Source organism: Sinohyriopsis cumingii, chromosome 5 (assembly GCF_028554795.1).
Source record: "Sinohyriopsis cumingii isolate HCF-2022 chromosome 5, ASM2855479v2, whole genome shotgun sequence".
NCBI lineage: Eukaryota > Metazoa > Mollusca > Bivalvia > Unionida > Unionidae > Sinohyriopsis > Sinohyriopsis cumingii.
The window spans coordinates 64,991,620-65,014,254 of NC_142965.1; the positions used below are offsets into that span (position 1 = coordinate 64,991,620).

Sequence of the window (22,635 nt, forward strand, 5' to 3'; positions counted from 1 at the left end):
AGACTCAACCCCACCCCTCTTTTTCTCTAGGGTGCCATTAATTCTTTAAATGGAAAAAGATTTAAAGAAATAAACGTAATCTGGGGGTCAGAGCAAGAGCTCCCATGGAAGTAGCCCAAGTTAAATGTCAACTTGCTAGAAGGTCCCTTGCCTTCTTTCTTTTGATACCATGTATTCTCTTTTTGCATGTACCCACAGTACTCAAAGGAAAAATATATCCATTTTATGCCCAACAGGCTACACCAGCTTTGTCCATGATACTCACTCTGAATTTGTAAGCTGCATTTCTTCTTAAGCCATCTTTTATGTAGGACAGATTCTGACCATTATATATAGGAATGAAACCATGCCCCTGTAATGCGAAAGAAAATTTCATTAGCCTTTCGTATCTGGTATTATGATCCATTGTTTCCATTGCAACATTTTGAAAATATCTTTACATTTTACAACCATGACCCGATGAACATGTAATTCTTCTGTGTCAGGTAAAATTTTCCAACTAAAATTATTCTTCATGAAAAGCATACAATTTAAATATATTTCCTTGTCTAAATCATGTGTCTGTAACTATCTAAAGAAAGGTTGATACAGGATGCCTTAATGTGATGTCAAGGATCAACAGCAACAATAGTAATTTGTTCCAAACTGTAATTAAGAGCAATGCCAATGCTGATGTGCTGATGACTGTACAACTTTCCCTGCTTTTAGTCAAACTAAACATTAGCACCTTTTAATGCTTTCCAAACAAGTTTATTCAAAACATACATTGATTACGAAGCTAATTATCACACAAAAGACACAGTTATTAACTAGGAGTAATGTCTCCCACATACCAGGTGTAATGAGTTATTATCTTATGTTTGTATTTCTTTATAAAAATTCAGTAACAGTAGGCTGACATTGCTCACTTGACTGACCAACCTAAAAGTTGACCGCTTCACAAAGCAGTGTTATATAATATTCTAAGTAAACCATCTCCCCAGCTTTATATCATAAGAATTTATGTGTGAGTGTAATTAGAATTTTTAACATAGCTTTAACAATTTTTCAGTCATATCGCTACCATGTCTGCAATGAGGCAGTTTATAGTGATGTCTAGCACATGGGCATCATGCCGCAGACATGTGACATGATGCCCCACCCAGTCACATTATCGTGACACCGGGCCAACCAGTCCTAACAGTAAGCTCTTAATACTGAGCACCAAGCGAGGCAGCTGTTAGTGCCATTTTTTGAAAGTCTTTGGTATGACTCGGCCAGGGATTGAACCCACGACCTCCCGCATCTGAGGCTAATTATTTCTAACGGTAAAGGCATACTATGCACAGATTTTATTCATAATTAGACTGATCTTTTTGATGTGTGGTCTATGAAATGTCAACAAGTTCTGCCAACCAAATACAAAATGAACACATTAATCTGCATAGATCTCACTTATTGATGACAGTGACTAACAATGTTAAGGAGTAATAGCAAAAACATTTTCAAGACATTCTGCAAGATGGCAATCCATTTTGCAGCAATGTTAAACATAAGACAAGTGCCGTTTTCATTTAAGACCATCACAAGTCTTTAGTGAATAACCTCATATTGTTATGTCCATCTGTTCATATAGAGTAACAATATTTTTCAACATGGTCACAATAGGACCAATGTTGGTCATCAGGTTGGCACCATTTTCTTTTAATACCATTGACATATAATGAGAAGTCTTTTCTGAAAACCCCATTTTAATATGACCAATGGTACAGGAGGAGTATTGATAATATTTTGATATGGATATTGAAATTGGATGTCCAATGGATGTCATTTTCATTTAAAACCAATTAGCTGTCAGGACGGATCTGCACCAAATTCTTATTATCCTATGAGCAGTTTAGGAGAAGCAGTGATAATAAAAAAAAAACTGCCTAAGGATGCATTACAAATGCCACAAGAACAAGACCAAGTGATCGACCAGACAAGCTAAATATATTAGCAGTGAAGGGAGATTAGTTGTATTCAACCAAGTTACTATCCATCAATAATGACAATTACTATTATAATTGTCATTATTTCATGCAAGTATTTAAAAACAATGCATGCATGTAAGGAGTAAGCAAAGCTTCTGTTTTATTCACTTATTTGTTTGCTGATATATTGTTCTGGTACATTTGTTTCCAAATAATCTTGCTTAAGAGCAACTGCACAAATATGGCCAATAAAAATGCATTTTATGCATAACCAAAGTAAACATTATCAGGAAATAACACCTCAAAAGATCTATTAAAATGTCCGCTGAAAGAGCAAAAGGAAATGAAAGAGAGAGAGAGAGAATTAAAGTTGACAAAGGATCAGCCCCAAGTTTGTGAACGGTGGAAACCCTGCTTACCAAATTATTAACACAGACCCAACAACAACAACACGTTCTTCTCAGTAAGGTGGTCAATTTTTAACCATGTACCGCTATTGTCAAGATGGAAAACATGCATTTAAAAGTCTAGAAGTGTGATTCAAGACTCGTGTACCGATGGTAAACATGGTGTTCAACTCAAAAGTTTAAGTTTACTTAACCTTGTTTACCTCCAGTAGAGTTTCACTAACTGCAGTTCCAATTGCGACAGTGCACAATGGATTCTTTATATCTCTCAACTTAAAGTAATGCTTTTATAAAAAAAACTTTTCTACATCAATCATCTTTGCCACCATGCAACATGCTCAAATCAACTGTTGTCCACTACTTAACTGTTGCCCCAATAATCTGAATATTCCATTTTATTCTGTGAACAGCATGGACCCTGCTTACCAAAATTTGAACAGTGAAGACCCCACTTACCAGAATGTGAATGGTCTTGACCCTGCTTACCAAACCGTGAATAGTGCAGACCCTCCATACCAAACTGAACAGTGTAGACTCTGCTTACCAAACTGAACAGTGTAGACCCTGCATACCAAACTGAACAGTGTAGACCCTGCATACCAAACTGAACAGTGTAGAAGACCCTGTATACCAAACTGAACAGTGTAGACCCTCCACACCAAACTGAACAGTGTAGACCCTGCATACCAAACTGAATAGTGCAGACCCTCCATACCAAACTGAACAGTGTAGACTCTGCTTACCAAACTGAACAGTGTAGACCCTGGATACCAAATTGAACTGTGTAGACTAAGCTTGCCAAACTGTTAACAGTGCAGACCCTGCATACCAAACTGAACTGTGTAGATCCTGCATACCGAACTGAACAGTGTAGACCCTGCATACCAAACTGAACAGTGTAGATCCTGCATACCGAACTGAACAGTGTAGACCCTGCATACCAAACTGAACAGTGTAGATCCTGCATACCAACCTGAACAGTGTAGACCCTGCATACCAAACTGTGAACAGTGTAGACCCTGCATACCAAAATGAACAGTGTAGACCCTGCATACCAAACTGAACTGTATAGATCCTGCTTGCCAAACTGAACAGTGCAGACCCTGCATACCAAATTGAACTGTGTAGACCCCGCTTACCAAACTGTGAACAGTGCAGACCCTGCATACCAAACTGAAGTGTGTAGACTCTGCTTACCAAACTGTTAACAGTGCAGACCCTGCATACCAAACTGAACTGTGTAGATCTGCTTGCCAAACTGAACTGTGTAGACTCTGCTGACCAAACTGAACTGTGTAGACTCTGCTTACTAAACTGAACAGTGTAGAACCTGCTTGCCAAACTGAACAGTGCAGACCCTGCATACCAAACTGAACTGTGTAGACTCTGCTTACCAAATTGAACTGTGTAGACCCCGCTTACCAAACTGTGAACAGTACAGGCCCTGCATACCAAACTGAAGTGTGTAGACCCTGCTTGCCAAATTTATTAACAACATAGACCTTGCACTTTTCCCCAAACTTTTCAATGTAATTATCTTACATGGTTATAGAAATTCAATAAAAATTAGCACACTAAAAGGCATATTAAGCTAAATTTAATTTTGCTACTTACAAGTGATCATCCTTAAAGCAAACAGCACTGACATGAGCTGTGATGCCTTATGCAATGGTAGCAAGGATGCTATTCAAAATCAGGTCAGTCAATACATACAAAATCGACACATAAAAAAAATACCAAAAACAGGTTTATATACATACATATTGATTGAGGGGGATGTTAAAAATAAGTTCTTTACCGTAGATTCATCTTCAAACTGAAGAACGAATTCATCATCATTTGGACGCCTGATCCATGAGACAGTGAGAGCATGGACAGAACACTCTGACAACATTGGAGGATCAGGTTGTGTAGGGACTGAACCACTTGTATAAAAAGTAACAGGTTCACTGAACCCACTGAAACGAATGGAAGAAATGTAGATCAATGCTCAGCTATATACATCTATTCCTATAAACGTTTTCCTAATTGTGTGGGCACAAACTCTATTCTATAATAAATATGGACTACAAATTTAGAATACTTTAAAACTGCTTGTAACAACTGTGGAATTAAGAAAGGTTGATTAAGTTTATAAGGTCAACAAGAGACAATCTATATTTTGAAAGACAACATAATTTTACCATTCCTGTTCTTGAAAATTAACTACACTCCATATTCACAAACTCCTCACTTAAACTCAAATCAGTACAATTTGGGACAAAGAAACTGAAATTAATCAAGAAGATTTAAAACCACATTTTCTTTAGAAAGAAATATACATTATATCAAAATGGGTTACAGGACTCCTTCTAAGATTAGGAAAATTTGATCATGGGGATGTAAGCCAAGGAGTTTTGTAAATATCTGGCAATATACCATATTTTTCTCAACTTTATAAATTATGGACTAAAATAGTGTTAAATGAAGGTCTAGCATTTTTAAAAACTTCACACTTGCTGAAATCTATTAAAATCTTGCAACCTATAAGGAATTATACTGATGGCAGATTTTATACGTAACTAAAAATCTCAGCAATGAGCAATGATTCCAAATGACACTATGCATCTGTCAACCAGGCTAGACTGTATGATATACACAACTTGTGAACCAAGCTGGACTGGACTGCATATGCTACTTGTGGACCAGGCTAAACTTTAAGGCATATAATACATGTGAACTAGACTACAATGGCATATAGGTTTCAAAACATTTGACAATCTTAACATTTTGGAAAAGGCAAAAGCAATCTCAGACTCAAAGAAACCTAGTTTATCTTGCAATCTATCAAGTAATTTCATGACTTCTTTAATTCCTCTTCCCTCTATACCTCCTTCCCCAAAAAAGCAATGCAAGAGTATATCAGACTTTCAATTATCAGATCTTCAACTCCTACAAAGAACAGGTACAACTATCAGCATCAGCCTATTCACCAGTTTATACCACTGCTTCAGGATATAAATTTTCCTAGAATCTCGTAGAAATGTGATCTAAACCATGGATCTATACTTTCAAAGCATGTTTCATATCATGGGATGCTATATGTTATTTTGAAAAAAAAATCCATATAATATGGATTTAATCCGTACTGCATGGTTAGAGATTGCCCAATCGTAGATCAAAGTTACCTTGCACTGCGCAATCAACCTATGTTCTGCCCACTGAATCTATTTTGTTCACAAAATACAAAACCAACAGTAGAAATATCTTGATAACACTGCATAGTAAGTTCCAACAATTTTGATAAAACTGGGTAAAACAGTTCTAGCAGTATGAATTTGTACAGTAAATACAGGAAGAAAATGCCAGGTCTCCAAATTCAGTCAATAAATATAGGAAGGAAATGCCAGGTCTCCGAATTCAGTCAATAAGAACTTGGGCACACAAGTCACTGAGAGATAACAGCATAACTACTATAAGTGTGCTCAGTCTAACTGGTTAATGTTGCAATATGGTCACTGATAACACAGAATCTGATTGATAGTAGTTGACAGGTCAATAATAAAAACTTCAAAGGCTCCAAGTGCTATGGGTGCCACTGAAGCTCAGTTAGTTGAGCACTGGACTTGTAATCAGAGTATTACCAGTTAAATACCCAATGTCCTTGGAATGAGCTCCCATTAATTCAACATGATATAGCAATAATGTGATAACTGTGCCACTAGAAATCAACCAACCACCAAGATGTTGCTAATTTTAAGGCTATTTTCATTTTTCAAGTGTTGAAGGTATGAGAAAGTCCTGGAACTGATGTCATTCTGGTGATGCAGAGTATTAGAGAAATTATTTTTCCAGGTAATCAGATAATCCGGATATTGTTTACATTTGGCTGTAAAATGTACATATAATTTATGTATGTAAGTTATGAGAACAGACTGAAAACCCATTAAGTAATTTCAGCATACCTATATGACAGCAGACTGAAGATCCAAGAATTTCAATATACCTATATGAGAACAGACTGAAGACCCAAGAAATAATTTCAATGTATCTATATGAGCACAGATTGAAAACCCATTAAGTAATTTCAGCATATCTATATGAAAACAGAGTGAAGACCCATTAAGTAATTTCTATGTTTATGTGATTACCTTTTTCCTACACTGTTTATTGCTGCCAATCGGAAGGTGTATCTGGTAGATGCTTGGAGTTTGGACACTTTGTGTTGTCGCTGGAGACCATTATATATTTCAACAAAGTTACCTGTTCCCAACCCCTGTGAAACAATAAATGTTTATGGTTATAACATCATATGCTTCTGATAGTTCATTACCAGTGTAAAATAAGAACTGAAACTAAAAGAACTATCCAAATTTATAAAAAACAAAATAAACCCTGATACCTCAGCTGACAAGTCAGTCAGTTACCCAATATTTGCTTAATGACAACATTTAGAAGTACTAGGGTCTAATAAAGCCTCAAATCAGCACCCCTTTCAACTGAAAGGAAAATATTCTTTTAACAAATTTCTAAGTGCATGAATAACAAGAGTCCCTGGAAGGGAATGATATTATACTGGCAATTCCCATTACTGGACAATTCTCTTTAACTGACCAAGTCTTGAAAACTATCTAGTGACCATATTGGAATTAAGACTGTTACCATCTCCATTTATAATCCACTAGATCAGTATGCTAATTCTATTTGTAAAAATCCCATGTAGATAGATATGACCATCCATCCAGGAAGAATAGCATCAACAACATAATTATTTTTTTTTTAAGACAGTCACCATACTGGATGTATTTGATGTTGGATGGGCATCATTTTCATTTAGGATCAACCAGACACCATCACAATTCTGGTGAGAGAAAAAAAAAGACCATGTTGATGCAGGGATGGTCCTGGCTTTTAAAAAGCTGTCGCCAAAAAAATCGCCAACCTCAATATTTTGTCGCCAATTTTCAAAAAGTGTCGCCAAAAAAAGTAGTGTACATTTTTCCAAGTGTTAATATAGTCTATTAATGTAACAGGCAATGAAAATTACAAAAGATGGATTAGTTAATACTTTAATTACAAGAAGCATTAACAAAATGTTACAAAGTGTTACATGAAGATCCGGCGCGATTTTAGGGCTGCCCACTTGTTGAATGCAATTTCAAAGTCTAATTTTTCACATCTGTACATGCTGATTCTCATTAAATTCTCGAGAGATGAGATGCAGAGCTTATTTCTGATGTCAGTTTTTATGAAGTTCATCTTACTGAATCCACGTTCACAGTGTACAGTGCTGACAGGTGACACCAGTAGTCTCTCAGCAGCCCCCCCCCTTTTATGGCTAGCTTCACAAAGCTTGTAGCGAATTGCTTCCTACATCCCAAGAATGATCACTGAATGCTGTATAAATTTTCTCGAGAAGAAAAATAGGATCTCCATTCCCACGAATGAAACTTACATGAGTCAACACCTGGCAATATTGGACCGTATATATAAGCATAAATTCACACCCAACTTCGGGATTCTTTCACTCCTGTATTTTGAGAAATAAATAATTATTATTAATTATGCAAAACTGCTTTTTTTTTTTTTTTTTTTTGCTATTTCTTGTTGCGGAGTTTAAGTCTCTGCAGCCGTAACACAGGACTGATGGCAAAAGGAAAAGATCAATGAGTAAAATGCTGCACTGGCGACAGATGTAATTGTGATTTAGATTGTTTCCATTTGCTTTGTATTTATACACAGTTGTCGGTACTTCAAAGCTTATCAGTTTTCTATGAAGGTTCAGCAAAACTATTGTATTGGTATATGTATAAAAAAAACAGAAGGATTAGCCATACAATTAATTGTATCTGTTCTATTCGCGCCTTCAGAAGTCGGTCAGTTGTAGGTATAGTGCGGTAGCATGATTGACTGTATCGCAGCATACAGTATTCAGCCCAGATGTCAGCATAAGCAGATTATGATGTAACAATGTACTGTAAAGATGGGGTTGTCAATAAGAACAAAGGATTGTTTGTGTAACAGATTGATACCAATGCATTGCTTAGTCAAGTTTGTGGCTTCCTTTCGTTCTGCCTTTTAATTTATCCAGTCCAAATCCATGATTGTATGTACAAATTAAATAACCAAAACGTATGTCGCCAAAAAAATCGCCAGATGGGATATTTTTGTCGCCAAGAAGGAAAAAAAATCGCAATTTGCGACATTGGCGAAGCCCAGGACGATCCCTGTTGATGTGACATTCTGTTGTAAATGAATAGCAATAACAAGATGCTAAAGATGGCTGCCTGGTGGCCATTTTGGTTATCAGCTCTGACAAAACAAAAAGCAATTAGTCTTTGGTGAAAACTGTTAATATGACCAGTCATTCCATAGCTGCCATTTCTGATGTCAGATCCTCAACTTTTTATTTACAATTAACAAGCTGTCATAAGAAGTTGTTCAGTGAAAATGCAATGTTTACAAGGCCATCTATTTAGGAGTGGTAGCAGTAACATGGTTCTTAAAATGGCTAAAAAAAATAGGTACTGTGGCAACCATACTTAATGTCCAAGGGACACCATTTATATTTAGGACCAATAAGACAATGGGATGAACAAATCTGTACAGTTTAATGATAGTCCTTCCAGTTGTATAGCAGGAGTATTGATAGCAAGGTTATATAAATGGATGGCAGTCAGACATCATATAAGCTCTTCTGGTCTATGCCATTAAAAGGGAGAGAGAGAGTCACAGCTGACAAAGGATCACCACCTGATCTTGTTCAAGTGAACCTTACTTTAAATTAAGACATGGGCTAAACTTGACTCTATGCCAACAACACAAGCCTGAGAAAAATATATTTATAATAAGCAGCTGTATATAATGTGTGACTAATTTCCTAAACCAATTAGAAAGTCTAGACACAAAGCTTTCTCAAGATTATCCTACATAAGGATTGACTAGAAGTAAACTGTTGTTCTGCTTTGTAGTAAAAACACTAAAACAGCAGGATTCAGGAATATTTGTATTCATTCCACACAAACAGCCACCACCCCCTTCCTAGCCAGCACATATAAAGTTTCCAGTTCCAAGAAAACTTGATTTTAAGTAATTGTCTGGTTTGTTTTCATAAATTTCTCTGTGCATACAAATCTTTGTTTTCATAAATATAAAAGTTGACAAACCTTCTATGTGGGAGGCTCCATCTAAATATCTGGCTTGGGTTTTACTAAATTTATCAAAAACTTACCTGAAATTGAGATTTTGCATTATCAAGCTTACAAGATTTCTAACAATACTTGCATTCTTGTGAGAAGCAGATATAATGCATGGGATGAACAAGAGTACTGTGAATGGAATATGGTATGCCTACACCCATGCTTAATAGACCAATAAACTGAAAACTGACATTTATGCACAGAAACCATGTCTTCTTTCAGTCTGAGTGACCTTGACCTTTGTCCATTCAATACCAAAAATGATTATGCTTTTTCATCACTTTACCACAAGCCATCCACAAAATTTGGGTCAGGTCTCTGATGTAGAACTAATCTTTCTGTTATTAACCTTGACCGTTGACTCCAAAAATCAGTTGGGTTTTTCCTTAGACCAACTGCAAGCCATCAACAAAGGTTGGCAACCATAGACAGAGGACTAGAGTTATTGTATGGAAACCATTTTTCTTCTTTCAAAGTGACCTAGACTTTCGACCTTTAGATTCCAAAATCGATAGGGCTCTTCCTTACCCCAAGTGCAAGCGATCTACAAAGTCTTATAAGTGTAGATGGTGGAGAAATTGGGTTATTGTGCAGAAACTATTCTTCTCTTTTCAGTCACAGTAATAATGACCCTTGACCTTTCGACTCTTAAACTGATACAGTTCTTCTCTATCCCAAGTGCAAAGTTTGGCAACTGTAGGTGCTGATGAAATTGAGATACTGCATAAAAGTTTCCTTCTTTCAGTTACAGTGATGATGTTCAAGCTTATGAGCCTGAAATTGATGAATTTTTCCTTACTCAAAGTGCAAGTAAATCCACAAAGCTGGGTAACTGCAGATGAAGGACAATTAAAGTCACTGTGTAGAAATCAAACTGGTAGGAGATCAGCAGAGGGGCAACATCACAACATAATTCCCTCAACATTTTTTATTGGGGGTGCTGGTGGTGGAAGGTGTATTAAAACAGCACTTTTTAGTATTAAAACGGTACACACAGTAGTCCTTTGAATAGTTTTAATTTTAAGGAAATCCTCAATTATTCCTCAGAGATACGTGACAAATTCCAGGAAAATGTAGGATATTAGGACATGTCATTGTGAATACTGGCTTTATGTTTGATGAAATGTTCACAGTTCCAAAGCATGCGATAAAAGAAACTGAACACCCTCCATTTTAAGTAAATATCAGATAGGGGATTACCCCTTCATGATTAGATTAGGTAAAGCATGGCATGTCAACACATCCTAGGCCATAAATTGCCAAACACATGTTAAGTTCTATAAACGTAATAGGAAAAAGTGAAGAAAACAAACCCTTCCAAATAGATGTATATATGCAAATGTATCACATCAAAAATGAAAGGTAAATCTGTTAAATTTCTTTCAAAGGCATATAAATAAAATAAAATAAATTTAATACAGGATCAAAATTGGTTAAATAAACTGCATTCTTATAGTTAAGCACACATAAAAAGCCTTGTTGCATGGGATGAAAGACAGTACACTTGACAATAATGTATTGTACTGTCTGTGGATATTGGCAGGGAATGCACTTTGGTTATGGTGAAGATTCACTCTTCAGGATATGTATGGGTAATGTATAAGAGTCCTATATATGAATGACATAATACCACCTCTTCTATGTCAGCTTTATAGTTAATGCCATTTTTGGGTTTAAACACACTCACTGGTATCTCCATTAATACTTTCCCAGCTACATTCTTCCATACAAAACAAGCTCTAGTCAAATTTTCATCAAACAAAACTCTTGTATAACCTGAGGAATACCTGGTCTTGGCAGGTAGCACTTAACTTTTCTGCATAGCATCCAATAACAAGCTTGGATTATCAATGTACAGCTGTATTTCACTCACCTCATCATATTCTAAGGTATACGTTGAAATTTTTGCACCATTTTCACAAGGAAGCTGCAAATAATATAGAAAATTACTAAGTTGAACTCATTTAATATCATTATTTTATCTACACTATCTTGAAGAAAAAAATGGAAATAACGTTTACACAATGCTAACCTTATACATGTTCAGTTATAGAGTGCGCATGCTTGATACCATTTAAATTGAGTAAACAAATCATTACTGTCTTGTGTTTGAGGATTTAACTTTAAAAAATGGTGGCTTTACTTTTGTAAATTGAGGTTTTCTGGTGTCAATGTAACTGGTAAAATGGATATTTACAAAATAAAACTATTAGCATCCTCAAATCTGCCAATACCAAATTATCTCCCTTGTAACATACTTCACACAATTTGCTACTTAGGGCTTTTCCAGTAAAACATAATTGGGACCCAGGGGAGGCACTTTTAATGTGGGTATTCATCCATAGATGCAATTTAGGCTTTTCTCATCAAGTGAATATTAACTCATCCATAGATGCAATTTAGACTTTTTTCATCAACTGAATATTAACTCTTTGAAATGAAAGTACCCTGGCATACAGTTTTAAAAAACTGCCTTCCCTCTGTAAAAAATATGTTTAACTCATTAACCCTCGGAGATTATTCTATTTTTTTCATGAAATGCAAGTAATAAACATATTTGGGGGGCTACTTCTACATACATCCAAAAAAATTGGCTTGCATGAGATTTTAGTTTGGTCTGCAGCCTAGTTGTGTTAGAAACGTTTTTCATTGACTATTTTGCTTGTGCATGTGCAGAAGGGTTAATGTTTTTTCTTATTTGACCCATCTTTTCGTGTCCTGGCCCCCTATTTACTCCAAAATCCCAGCCATATCCCACTTTTTGCAATGGTTTTCCTGTCTGTGTGCAGTTAAGACCAGCCTGCCTTAGATTTAAGGCCAAAAAGTCTAAAATCCAGACATAAAATCAGATTTCTAACTTGGGTGAATTTTGGGTGTAAAACAATCAGGTCTCAAAAAATAATTTTTCCCTCTGTATTTTCTAATGTGATTATAAAGTCCAGATTATTTGATACCACTGTAGAGTTACATCTGTCAACTTGTCTGTAATACCACCCACTTTAGTGTGTCTTAAATGACCTTGATGCTACAGAGCTCGGACATAGGGTACTACCTCTTGATGCTTAAATTGGGCGCCAGGGGTTAACGAGTTAAATGGAACAGCCATTATTTAAAATATAATAAACCAAAGCACTGCTTCATTGAGATATTAACAATATCACAATGGCATATATAATTAATAAAGTTTGTGTTTGTTACAAGTAATCAGTTGAATGAAAAACACCAAGTCTGATCTGTCAGACTAGTATGTGGTGGCAGATACAGGTCTATAATGGTTGCAGTTGGATTCAATTTATAAGTATGTATGGGTACACGTTTTACAAATAATGCAACACACAAGCTTTCAGAATGATGGACAGAATCTCAACTTGGATGGAGATGCAAGTCCAGACATCAGTTTCAATCAAATCCTCAAAATTTCTCCTTAAATTAAATTTCACAACAATCTGTGTTATGCCAACTGCAACATTGTGTTTATTCTTAAAACTCAAGAGTATTTCTCCTATTGACATTTATGACCCATTTTTTAAAATTCTTTGAAAAGTTAGAGGTGGTCTTGTCATCAGATAGAGCGTTTGTTTTAATACAAGGCTGGAATAAAATCATATGAACCAGGATATGGAGTTTTTGTTTTAATATAAGGTTGACATAAAATCATATGAAAGGGGAAGGAATATCATCAAACAATGACATACTCTGATGGAAGAATCACAAATAAATGTTCAATGTACTTATTTAACAGGCAATTGAATGTACAGTTACTTACACCCCACTTCATCATCAATGTAGTCTTTGTTTTCTGTACGAGCTTTGGAGGTTGAGGAGGGTCTGGTTCACATGGTAAGGTCTTAAAACTGATTGGCTCTGTAGGGTTCCCTCGCAGATCATCTAACAATGCACATACTCTGTAATTAAAAGAACAACAGACTGTCAATGAAAGGTTTCTAATGAAAGAATTGATGATATCTTGCGATTTCTCATTTGATGCTTTTCATCAACAAACAGAAGCATGGTAGATTTAGAAATGAGAATACAAAGATTAAAACAACTGCTGCCTATAAACTCATTATATGCATAAAAACTGCAAAGATGATGAAAATCTATTAGTGATTATCTGTTCGCTCTTTTAGGGCCAAAGAACATTCTTTGAAGTTGTTACTGTACTTGTACGATGAGTACTGCAAACTGCACAGACCCATATATGCCATCGCATAATGTGCTGGCAGATCTGGGTCTGTGCAGTTTGGAGTACTGAGTAAGACAAACTCCATGGATCTGCAGGGACATTATGCTACATCAGATCAAAATCTTTGTTGTTTGCTGAATGACTCAACTTATAACCAAGTAGATATGGTAAGCCTTGCACTCTTTTGACATTTAGACTGGGAAGTAACTCTCACAAGTATTTTTTAACTTCAGTTCATGAATAAGACCAGCAGAACCAAACATCCTGATATATCAGACACGGCCTTATGCAAAATGATTTATAAGTAGGTACCAAGTATGTACAGGAAGACACAACTGGGTGTGGACACTTCTCAAATCAAAAACAAAATATACTGACAGATAGATTCGGATACATGTCTAGTTGCAAGTATATAACAAAAATTATGAGATATATCAAGTACTTTGATTCTCTTAAAATGCTTCATTTTATAATATAATTTAATAGTTTTACAGGATAATACACAGCCTCAAATTTAGGATATGTTAAAATCAAGTTGGATCTAATTTTTATGTACTAGAACATACCTTAAATGGAATTCTGTAGCTGGTTTTAGATCTTTTAAAGTAATTTCTGTTGCATCTCCGCTGAAAAGGTAAAAAACAAAAGATTGTAAAGAAAGGTCAAAAGGGAATGAAATAATGGTGACAAAAATACAAACCATATCCAATGTAATACCAGCACAAGAAATTTTAAGTGTATATGCCTCTTTTTTCGTATTTCAAAATCAATGTGTCTCAATCTCTGCTTATCTCACGGAAGCAAAACAGCAGTTAAAATCACACTACAAAAAAAAATGATTATATCAGATTCTGCACCATAAATGCCTAATGTATTTTTACCATTTAACTTGGGATTAAATACATCTAAAAAACAGTGGAAAGTTCCAAAACACTGAAAAAGGGAGTTCACTCTTCTAGAATATACATAAAATATAGAAATGTGCAAGTACACAATTATGATTTGCTTTAATCTCATGAAATTTCCCAAAACGACATACTGTACATAGGTACAGTAAAATGCTTTACCTTAAATACCAGAGTTTGTTTGTTTTTCAATCTAAGATGAATACTGACCTTGCTGCATAACAAGGAACATAATGCATAGTTGTTTCCTTTAACAAGAAATAGACCTGTCAGTTGACAGCAAAGCTTACCTGCACAAATACTGACTAAAACAAAAAAAGGTAAAGCCAAAAGGAACAAATGAGCAGAATACTTTAAGTAAAAAGCAAAGGCTTATTCTTCACAATTAACACATTAACCCCTGGCGACGAGTATACTCGTCGTACTTTACACCCCTGATCTCCCGCGAGCCTCGCTAAAGTGGCTGAGTTTGCATAGCTTGTCTCCCGAGCGCCGAGTTTAAGAGGCAGTATTTAGCAAGGCCTTTCTCCCGCACGACGAGTTAACTCGGCGCAAACCATTGGTTGATTTAAAGCCATTTCCTACTAATGCAGGCAGTTTAACCAATCAAATTTTAGCTTACATAGATAGAGCGCACATTGCTGAACAGCGGGAAATTTTTTTCACTTTGATATCAGTTGATTTAGTGAAAATATTTCGATTTTAAATTGATGCAAATTGATGAGAATCAGCCTCTAGGAGCAGACTTTTACTTGACGGATTCTGATGGAGAATTTTCTGGATTTTAATCAGATGAGATTGATAGTGACATCGAAAAAGCTGCTGAAAATAACAGCGGTAGTGATGAAAATGAGAATGTTGAAGAAGAAGAAGAAAATGAAAGTAGAGCTGATCGATGATCGTAAATGATAAAACACACACTGACAAGAGGCTATACCAAGGACCAGCAACGGATTTAGACCCTGATGCAAATGCATTTGATTTCGTGGAGCTTCTTTTTCTTTTGAATAATCGTTAAATAAATGTTTGGGAAATATACGTTGTTAACATGAGTGTTCATATTTCAAGGTTTGTTAAGTGTTTTATTAGTTTTAAAAATTTCCAGTGAGAGTTCTTGGGAAGAAAGGTAAGTAAAGAGCAAGTAAAATATGCCCATTTGTGAACAGTATTCACAGGACGTTTAGTTTACAAGAGACGACAAGTGGAATTTTTGTGTACATAAATATAATTATTTCATCTGTTGATGGTGTTAATAAATCTTTGTGAATTCATAATGGATTTTATGGATTATTCACGGCAAGAGAAGCAAATTGGCAAGTACATCATTTGTTTTCACCATCATGCATTAGTTTTATTTCTGCATGTAGCATAAAATTTATACCATTATGTATGTAAGTTTATTGAGAACTGCCGTACCAAATTTCAGCTGAATTAAATGAATACAAATAAAATAACAATTTTATTGCAAGTAGCCCCCTCTATAAAAATCTGCAAGCCAATTGCTGTCAGCTAGTCTCAGGGATACAGGCACTGTAAAGGCTAACACTGCTCTAGGTGATTTCTGCAAGTGTGCTTCAGGGGACTGCCTAGCTGTTTGGCTCAGGGGTTAATGTGTTAAGCAGCCAGTGGTGCTCAAGCAATGCTTGAACATAGCAAATACAACTGGTCACCGGCATTTTTGAGTCTTGTCAGATGAATATTAAATGACCAGCAACAGAGCATTGTTATTCAATGAAGCAGACTGAAGCAACGATCAAATCAATTAAAGTAACATTAACAAGAGGCCCAAGTGAGTCTGATATTGCTCATTTTGTTCTCATTTAAAGCGATTAATATGTGCTGATGCTGCTCATAATCAAATTTGACCAAGTTTTGATAATATGGGTTTATACACATACCAAGTTTCATGAAATATGATCAGAAATACAGAGCAGCAACAAAGTCTGTCAATCTGATGACAAAATGCCTCATTAACACATCGACAGATGTTGATCATGATCAGATTCATGTGAGATCTTAAACATACCCAAGTTTCATCAAAATCTGATCAGAAATACTTCCTCTAAGAGTGGTAACAAATGCCAACAGTTGGATGCCAGGATGCCTCATTAACATGTAAAGTTGTCACTAATAATGAAACATGTCACAGTCATAACTCTTGACGATATGAGCTTGTATACAAAATATAATCAGAAATTTGGCATCTTAAGTTGTAACAAGTTCAATTAATCAGATGCAAATGTGCATCAGTAATATGGATGGATGTTGCGCTTAAACACTTGTCCTATATAGGCAGTCTCTTCAGAAATACAGACTTTCAACAGGTTTTGCATGAAGGACTGTACCATATCCAGTCAGGTGAACTAATTAAACCAGACTATACTTGCTAATTAAACCAGACTATACTTGCTAATTAAATCAGACTATATTTGCAAATTAAACCAGGCTATACTTGCTAACTAAACCAGACTATACTTACTAATTAAACCAGACTATACTTGCAAAATACTAAGAACAGTTTAATCCCATTAATACATATATATTTATGTTCATCTCGTCTGAATAGACTAAGAAGTATTCTTGAGTAAACTGATCATTATATATAGTAGTGGTGGGAAACTGTGCCCATAAATGACCACTGAATTCCGATACTTAAACATTATAGTAAATATAATCCAGATTAATTGGTTTCCTCTCACACTGGTTATTTACATAAATGTTTTCTTCCTGAAAACTCTATTATACAATTTCATTGAGCAATATTTTATTCCACTCTGTTTTTCAAAATTAATCATTAATTCACAAGAAGCTGACTTACTACCTCAAAAATGTAAAACTATATATATATATATATATATATATATATATATATATATATATATATATATATATATATACACACACACACACACATATACATATGGAAAGAAAACTGCAAAGATTTAAAATTTTGAGTTCATGTGAATGCAAAACAAAAATACTCTATGTTCAAAAAACATGGATCACATGCCACAGCAACACCAAAAGAAAACTTAACATGAAGATATGTTTTATGTTTACAAATTTAGATGGATATCATCCCTACACATACAGTACTGAATACACTGATGGCTTGGAGGGTTTAAGAAAAACTAATTTACACAAGATCAGAAGTAAGAACATAACTCCAAAGATGTTGGTATTCAAGGTCCATTTTACTACTGTAAATGGACTGCATCACCTTTATAACACTATTCTAAATTTTCTTCTATTTCTTTTCTTTCTATGGCACTAAATAATTTATGTATGTCACTGCATCATTTATATTGACATCTGAAACATTACTTGAGAAATTATTGTGGTAGTTTCCATTTAAAAGCATGTCTACAGTTGTTTTAAGTATTACCATCTATGGAACAATATCCAAGAGAAATACAGTTAATCATTTACCTAAATCAAGTTGCCAATGTTGACATCCAAAATTGACCTTAAGGCCAGCAGCTCTATACTCTGTTACTGATTTTGATAAGACCATACAGTTTGTTACTATTATTAGTAACACAAACTATACTTGGTAAATGAGAATGGATACTATGCCATAGACATGGAGGGGTTGAAATCCCTCCAAGCCATGAAGAACACCAATTACAGCTGTCATTTTTCTGTTGAAGCAAGTGTTATTTTTGGTCAAAATTCTTCTACACTATACAAATGTAATGCATTTGACATGGATACAAAGATAAACAATTTAAATAAGAAACATCTAAAGTCAATGATTTCAAACTGTATATGGATCATAGTTCTTCTACAAGTTTGAATGAATTGGGCTCATAAAGAATGTACTTACCTGTACACTATCTTGTACTTTCCATCCCTTCCTTTATCACTTAAAGACAGCTCATAACCAAAGTCAGCGGGATTAATATCAAATTCATTTTGGTCAAACTCTGGAGGTGCCAGATGAATCAAGGCACTTCGAGCTTCTATATCTGTTATCTAAAAACAAACAAACAAACAAAACGTTTACAAACACATAAGTTAATTTACCAGAGCTAGTAGCAAATGACGCATTGCAAATGGCCATGCTCTCTAATATTTGCTCAACAGCACTTGAAACAGAAGAACTTCAGTTGGAAAACCAAAGTCAGGATGAAGATGGGTATTCAGGATCCATAACTTTTCCGATGGACAAAGTGGAATGATGGAAATCTAACTCATAAAAGGTCTTATCAATTATCAAGGTGCATAATAACTTTGGATGAAATGTAAAAATGTATCTGTTTACAACCAACATGTGAAGCTCTTAAGTTATCAAAGACCATAGTCATATTCAAATGGTGCCAAGGGGACACAACCCATAAAGGTGCATTTACGTCTTGAGAAAATGTACACAACAAATTGTATCTGAATATGTTGAACAGTTCCTGAACTATGCTGGTTACAAGGCTCTCCTGGAGTGGACGTTTAATGTTGATGGAATAAGAGCATGATTTCTCTCAAAATTGGACCTAACAAGACAAAACCATTAAAAGGCAGCTCAACAATTAATGGGCAGTTTATTACCAAATGGCATCCAATTATGTGCCTGGGTTGCATAGATATGCTGGTTACAAGAATGGTCAAAGAGACAGTGACAGATGGACAGATGGATGCACAGACATAAATGGAAATTGTGATTACTAGAGGACTCCTGCATCTTGATGCCAGACCCTAATAATATTGTCATGTATTGATGTAACAAACTTCTTATGTAACCGTCTGGCATAATATCTAACAACATTACGCAGCAGACTGAGTAATGATAAAGTGTACATTAGAATTATGTCATAGACAGCATCTTATATTTATGTTAATTTATTTTGAAATTAATCAAGTTTATTGTATAATGCAATATTCCAAACAACAGTAATTTATTAAGCTTCTGTCATCAATTTCATCTTTAAATAAAAGCTCGTTTGATTAACTATTTATCAATTTGAAGGAAATTTTAAGTTTTGTTTGTTTGCTTATATGGGTTTAACACCAGCTTTCAGCAATTCATAGGCTAAACATGGCAGCCAGTATATTTGGTGGAGGAAGAAAACACCAGTAAGAACCACCATCTACGGGAAGCAACTGGCAAGCTTTCTCACAAACCAGTACCCATATTAGCAGAGCTAAAACTGAAATCCATGTAGATAGAGGTGAGATGTCAGTGATCTATAAAGGAGAAATTACTGACCACTAGCCTAACTGGTGCAATGAAAGAAACCTAGTAAAGTGTCCTCATTCATCCAAAACTGAATCTGATGCATTGAAAACATTTGCAAAGATTAGTAATAAATGACTCAAACATAAATAGTAGCACTCTCTTTTTACATACCTGTGGTTCTGGCATACTGGACAGTTGCTGTTGCAATACTCGACGTTCCTCTTCAATTTCTGTCTCAGGCTCTGAGCCGAGATGAGATGATGATGATTGTGCAATGAGACTGGGGTGTGAAACATCACCATTCATACCTGAAGTAGTACAGAAAAAAGACAAATACAGATCCAATGTTACACAGAAACATTCTTTAGAAAAACTGACTCATTACAAAAAGAGATACAGTACCAGTTTTTCTCCTGTGGAAAACCATGGTGTCGCATCCTTAAAAATTTGAGGGTCAGGAGAGTTTGGGGAAGGGGAATAAATTAAAGTGGAAGGAGGGGGATCAGTTTATCCACAGTAGTAGCTTTGCTAAAAATATTTGCCTACATGGTTTATTAGTAGGGTATGTTTTGATCATTTTGAGAACATTGTGGAAGAACTATAGGTACATGGGTATCTGTAATGAACTTGTTAATAAAGTATTCCCACTATCAGTTAAACAATACCCCTGCGCCACATATCAATACAATTCACCATACAGAGCCCACAATACAATACATTATAATCAGACATATCAACTTGATGGTCTTTTCTTTTAGTGAAAGTCTGTCAGTGGTAGGATGGTGCTGTTTTGTATGTGTTGACATCTTGTTTTTATTTCCAAGACAGACAAAGACTTTTCATCTGTTCATATGTAGTTCTCATTCTTGACAAAACAAAAATAAGATATTCCAAACAGGCTGTTAAATACATGAAGCCAGATCTATGTGTTGGTATAAAGGTGTAATATGATCATCCAATTTGCAAATTACATGTTCTTACTACATTCAGGCAAACAAGTGGTTTATATCTAAATACCAAAATTAATGGACACAATCTGTTATGATAATTAGCAACTGAGTTCAGTAATTTGATCATATCATGTCACCAGCTATTACCCTGAAGGAGCAATGTTTTTCCTGGACCCCTCTCTATGCAATCTATGTCAAGGCTACAAGTTCAGTGATTTGTTATTTAGGTGCCATTGTTATTTAGGTGCCATTGTTACTTAGCTAGTACCTGGGACACACTAAGTAGGGATTAGTATCTGCTATATACATGTACCAAATAACAATGACTCACTGGTTTGGACAGTGAAAAGACTTTAATGACCAGATTTTAAACAAAAGTACAAGTCTTCGGCAAATTTAGTATCATTTGAATTGGACAAGTCATTGGCAAATTTAGTATGATCTGAATTGTACAAGTCTTGAGGCAAATATAGTATCAATCATTTGAACTGGAAGATGGCACTGATGTAGAATTTATTTCAAACATGTCAATAATATTTCAAAATAATTAAAGCTTTGTGAAAATCAAATATTTTCAGAACAATAAGATTCCTGCTGAGTTTTTGGAGTTCTTCCTATTTGCTTGGTATAGTAGTCTTTCAAGCTAGGTGATAAGTATGATACCATTATGAAAACAAAACGTCTTTGCATAAAACACATATTCAAGATAGTATTTTTCACACATTGGGTGAATTTTTAACTCTGTAAAAAAAAAAAAGAAATTTGTACCTTTGTATATAAAAAAAAAACTGGTCAAAGCCAACTGATTGGTGTGGCTTGACAATGCTCACCGAGCACTTTCTACACTTGTTCTATATTCCCAGGTATGACTTATATTACAGATATTAACCTATTGCACAACTTTGAATTGTTTTGGGGGGAGGGGGGGAAGCAAGAAAGAGAAATGGAAAAAGATGATATTTGTCTCGTTTTTCTCAAGTGTTTTAATCAATTTACTTATCAATAAAGAAGATACATGTACTTGGATTAGTATATTATTGTATCCTTTAGGCCGTATTTGCACTCAGGCACTGTAACTTCTATCACCAAAGTGTATTAATATTAATTCTAGGTAAGTATGGTTGGAGATGACTATGTCTGGCAGATAACAAGCTCTTATTAAATTAAGTCTTGTTGTGAGATGTACTACCACAGTAAAACTATCTCGAGGGAAGACCACCATTTCCACCAACAAAAATTATCTCTAAGGGCAAATGGTCTTCCAAAACAAGTCTGTGCAAGAATGCCAGTATTTAAAGTTTGAATTCACATGATTCAAGATGGCAAATGCACACATTTACTGTACATTTAATTCTTTATTCATAGATTTTGTTTAAATATCTTAACATGCATTTGTTTTTTAAAGATTATTTATTGATAAATACACATCGATCATAATAGTTTACGTTTGTTAATGAAACTTGCATGCTGTCTATTTAGCATATGAATCAAAAGTTAACTGTTGAGTAAAGTAACACTTACTCATCCTGTCCATGAATTGCAAACCTCCTTGACTCATCCTGTCCATGAATTGCAAACCTCATTGACTATACAAGTCTTAGAGTCTAAAGTCAGTACCTATTCACCCATGGCATGAATAATAAATTGATCAGCTTGATAGACAAAAGTATGCAACATACACACAATGGTGAACAATAAAAATCCAATAAAACATGACCCAAACTAAAATTCCTTATGAGATTAGCCAAAAAGTTTGGAGCCTATCTTCAATTTTTTTTTGCTTTGTTTTTTCTTCTTGTAATTTCCAACTGCATCCAAGCACATCTAAGTGAAAGATGTTCATGTGGACAGTTGAATAGATATGTCCTAGAAACTGAGATTACATTA

At 35.1% G+C, this 22,635-nt stretch overlaps 1 protein-coding gene across 11 annotated transcripts in view; it reads right to left on the bottom strand.

Annotated features, from left to right (window-relative positions):
• Window positions 1–22,635, bottom strand: part of LOC149799332 (fibronectin type-III domain-containing protein 3A-like) — a 264,342-nt gene that overhangs the window by 25,612 nt on the left and 216,095 nt on the right. For all 11 annotated transcript variants that reach the window (XM_089958644.1, XM_089958643.1, XM_089958642.1 and 8 more), the window contains 8 exons: window positions 19,970–20,106; window positions 18,455–18,603; window positions 14,290–14,349; window positions 13,304–13,442; window positions 11,411–11,464; window positions 6,490–6,614; window positions 4,158–4,317; window positions 266–352 (listed from right to left, as the gene is read on the bottom strand). In XM_089958644.1, coding sequence (XP_089814770.1) covers window positions 266–352; window positions 4,158–4,317; window positions 6,490–6,614; window positions 11,411–11,464; window positions 13,304–13,442; window positions 14,290–14,349; window positions 18,455–18,603; window positions 19,970–20,106 — 911 coding nt within the window. The remainder of the gene's footprint in view (window positions 1–265; window positions 353–4,157; window positions 4,318–6,489; window positions 6,615–11,410; window positions 11,465–13,303; window positions 13,443–14,289; window positions 14,350–18,454; window positions 18,604–19,969; window positions 20,107–22,635) is intronic.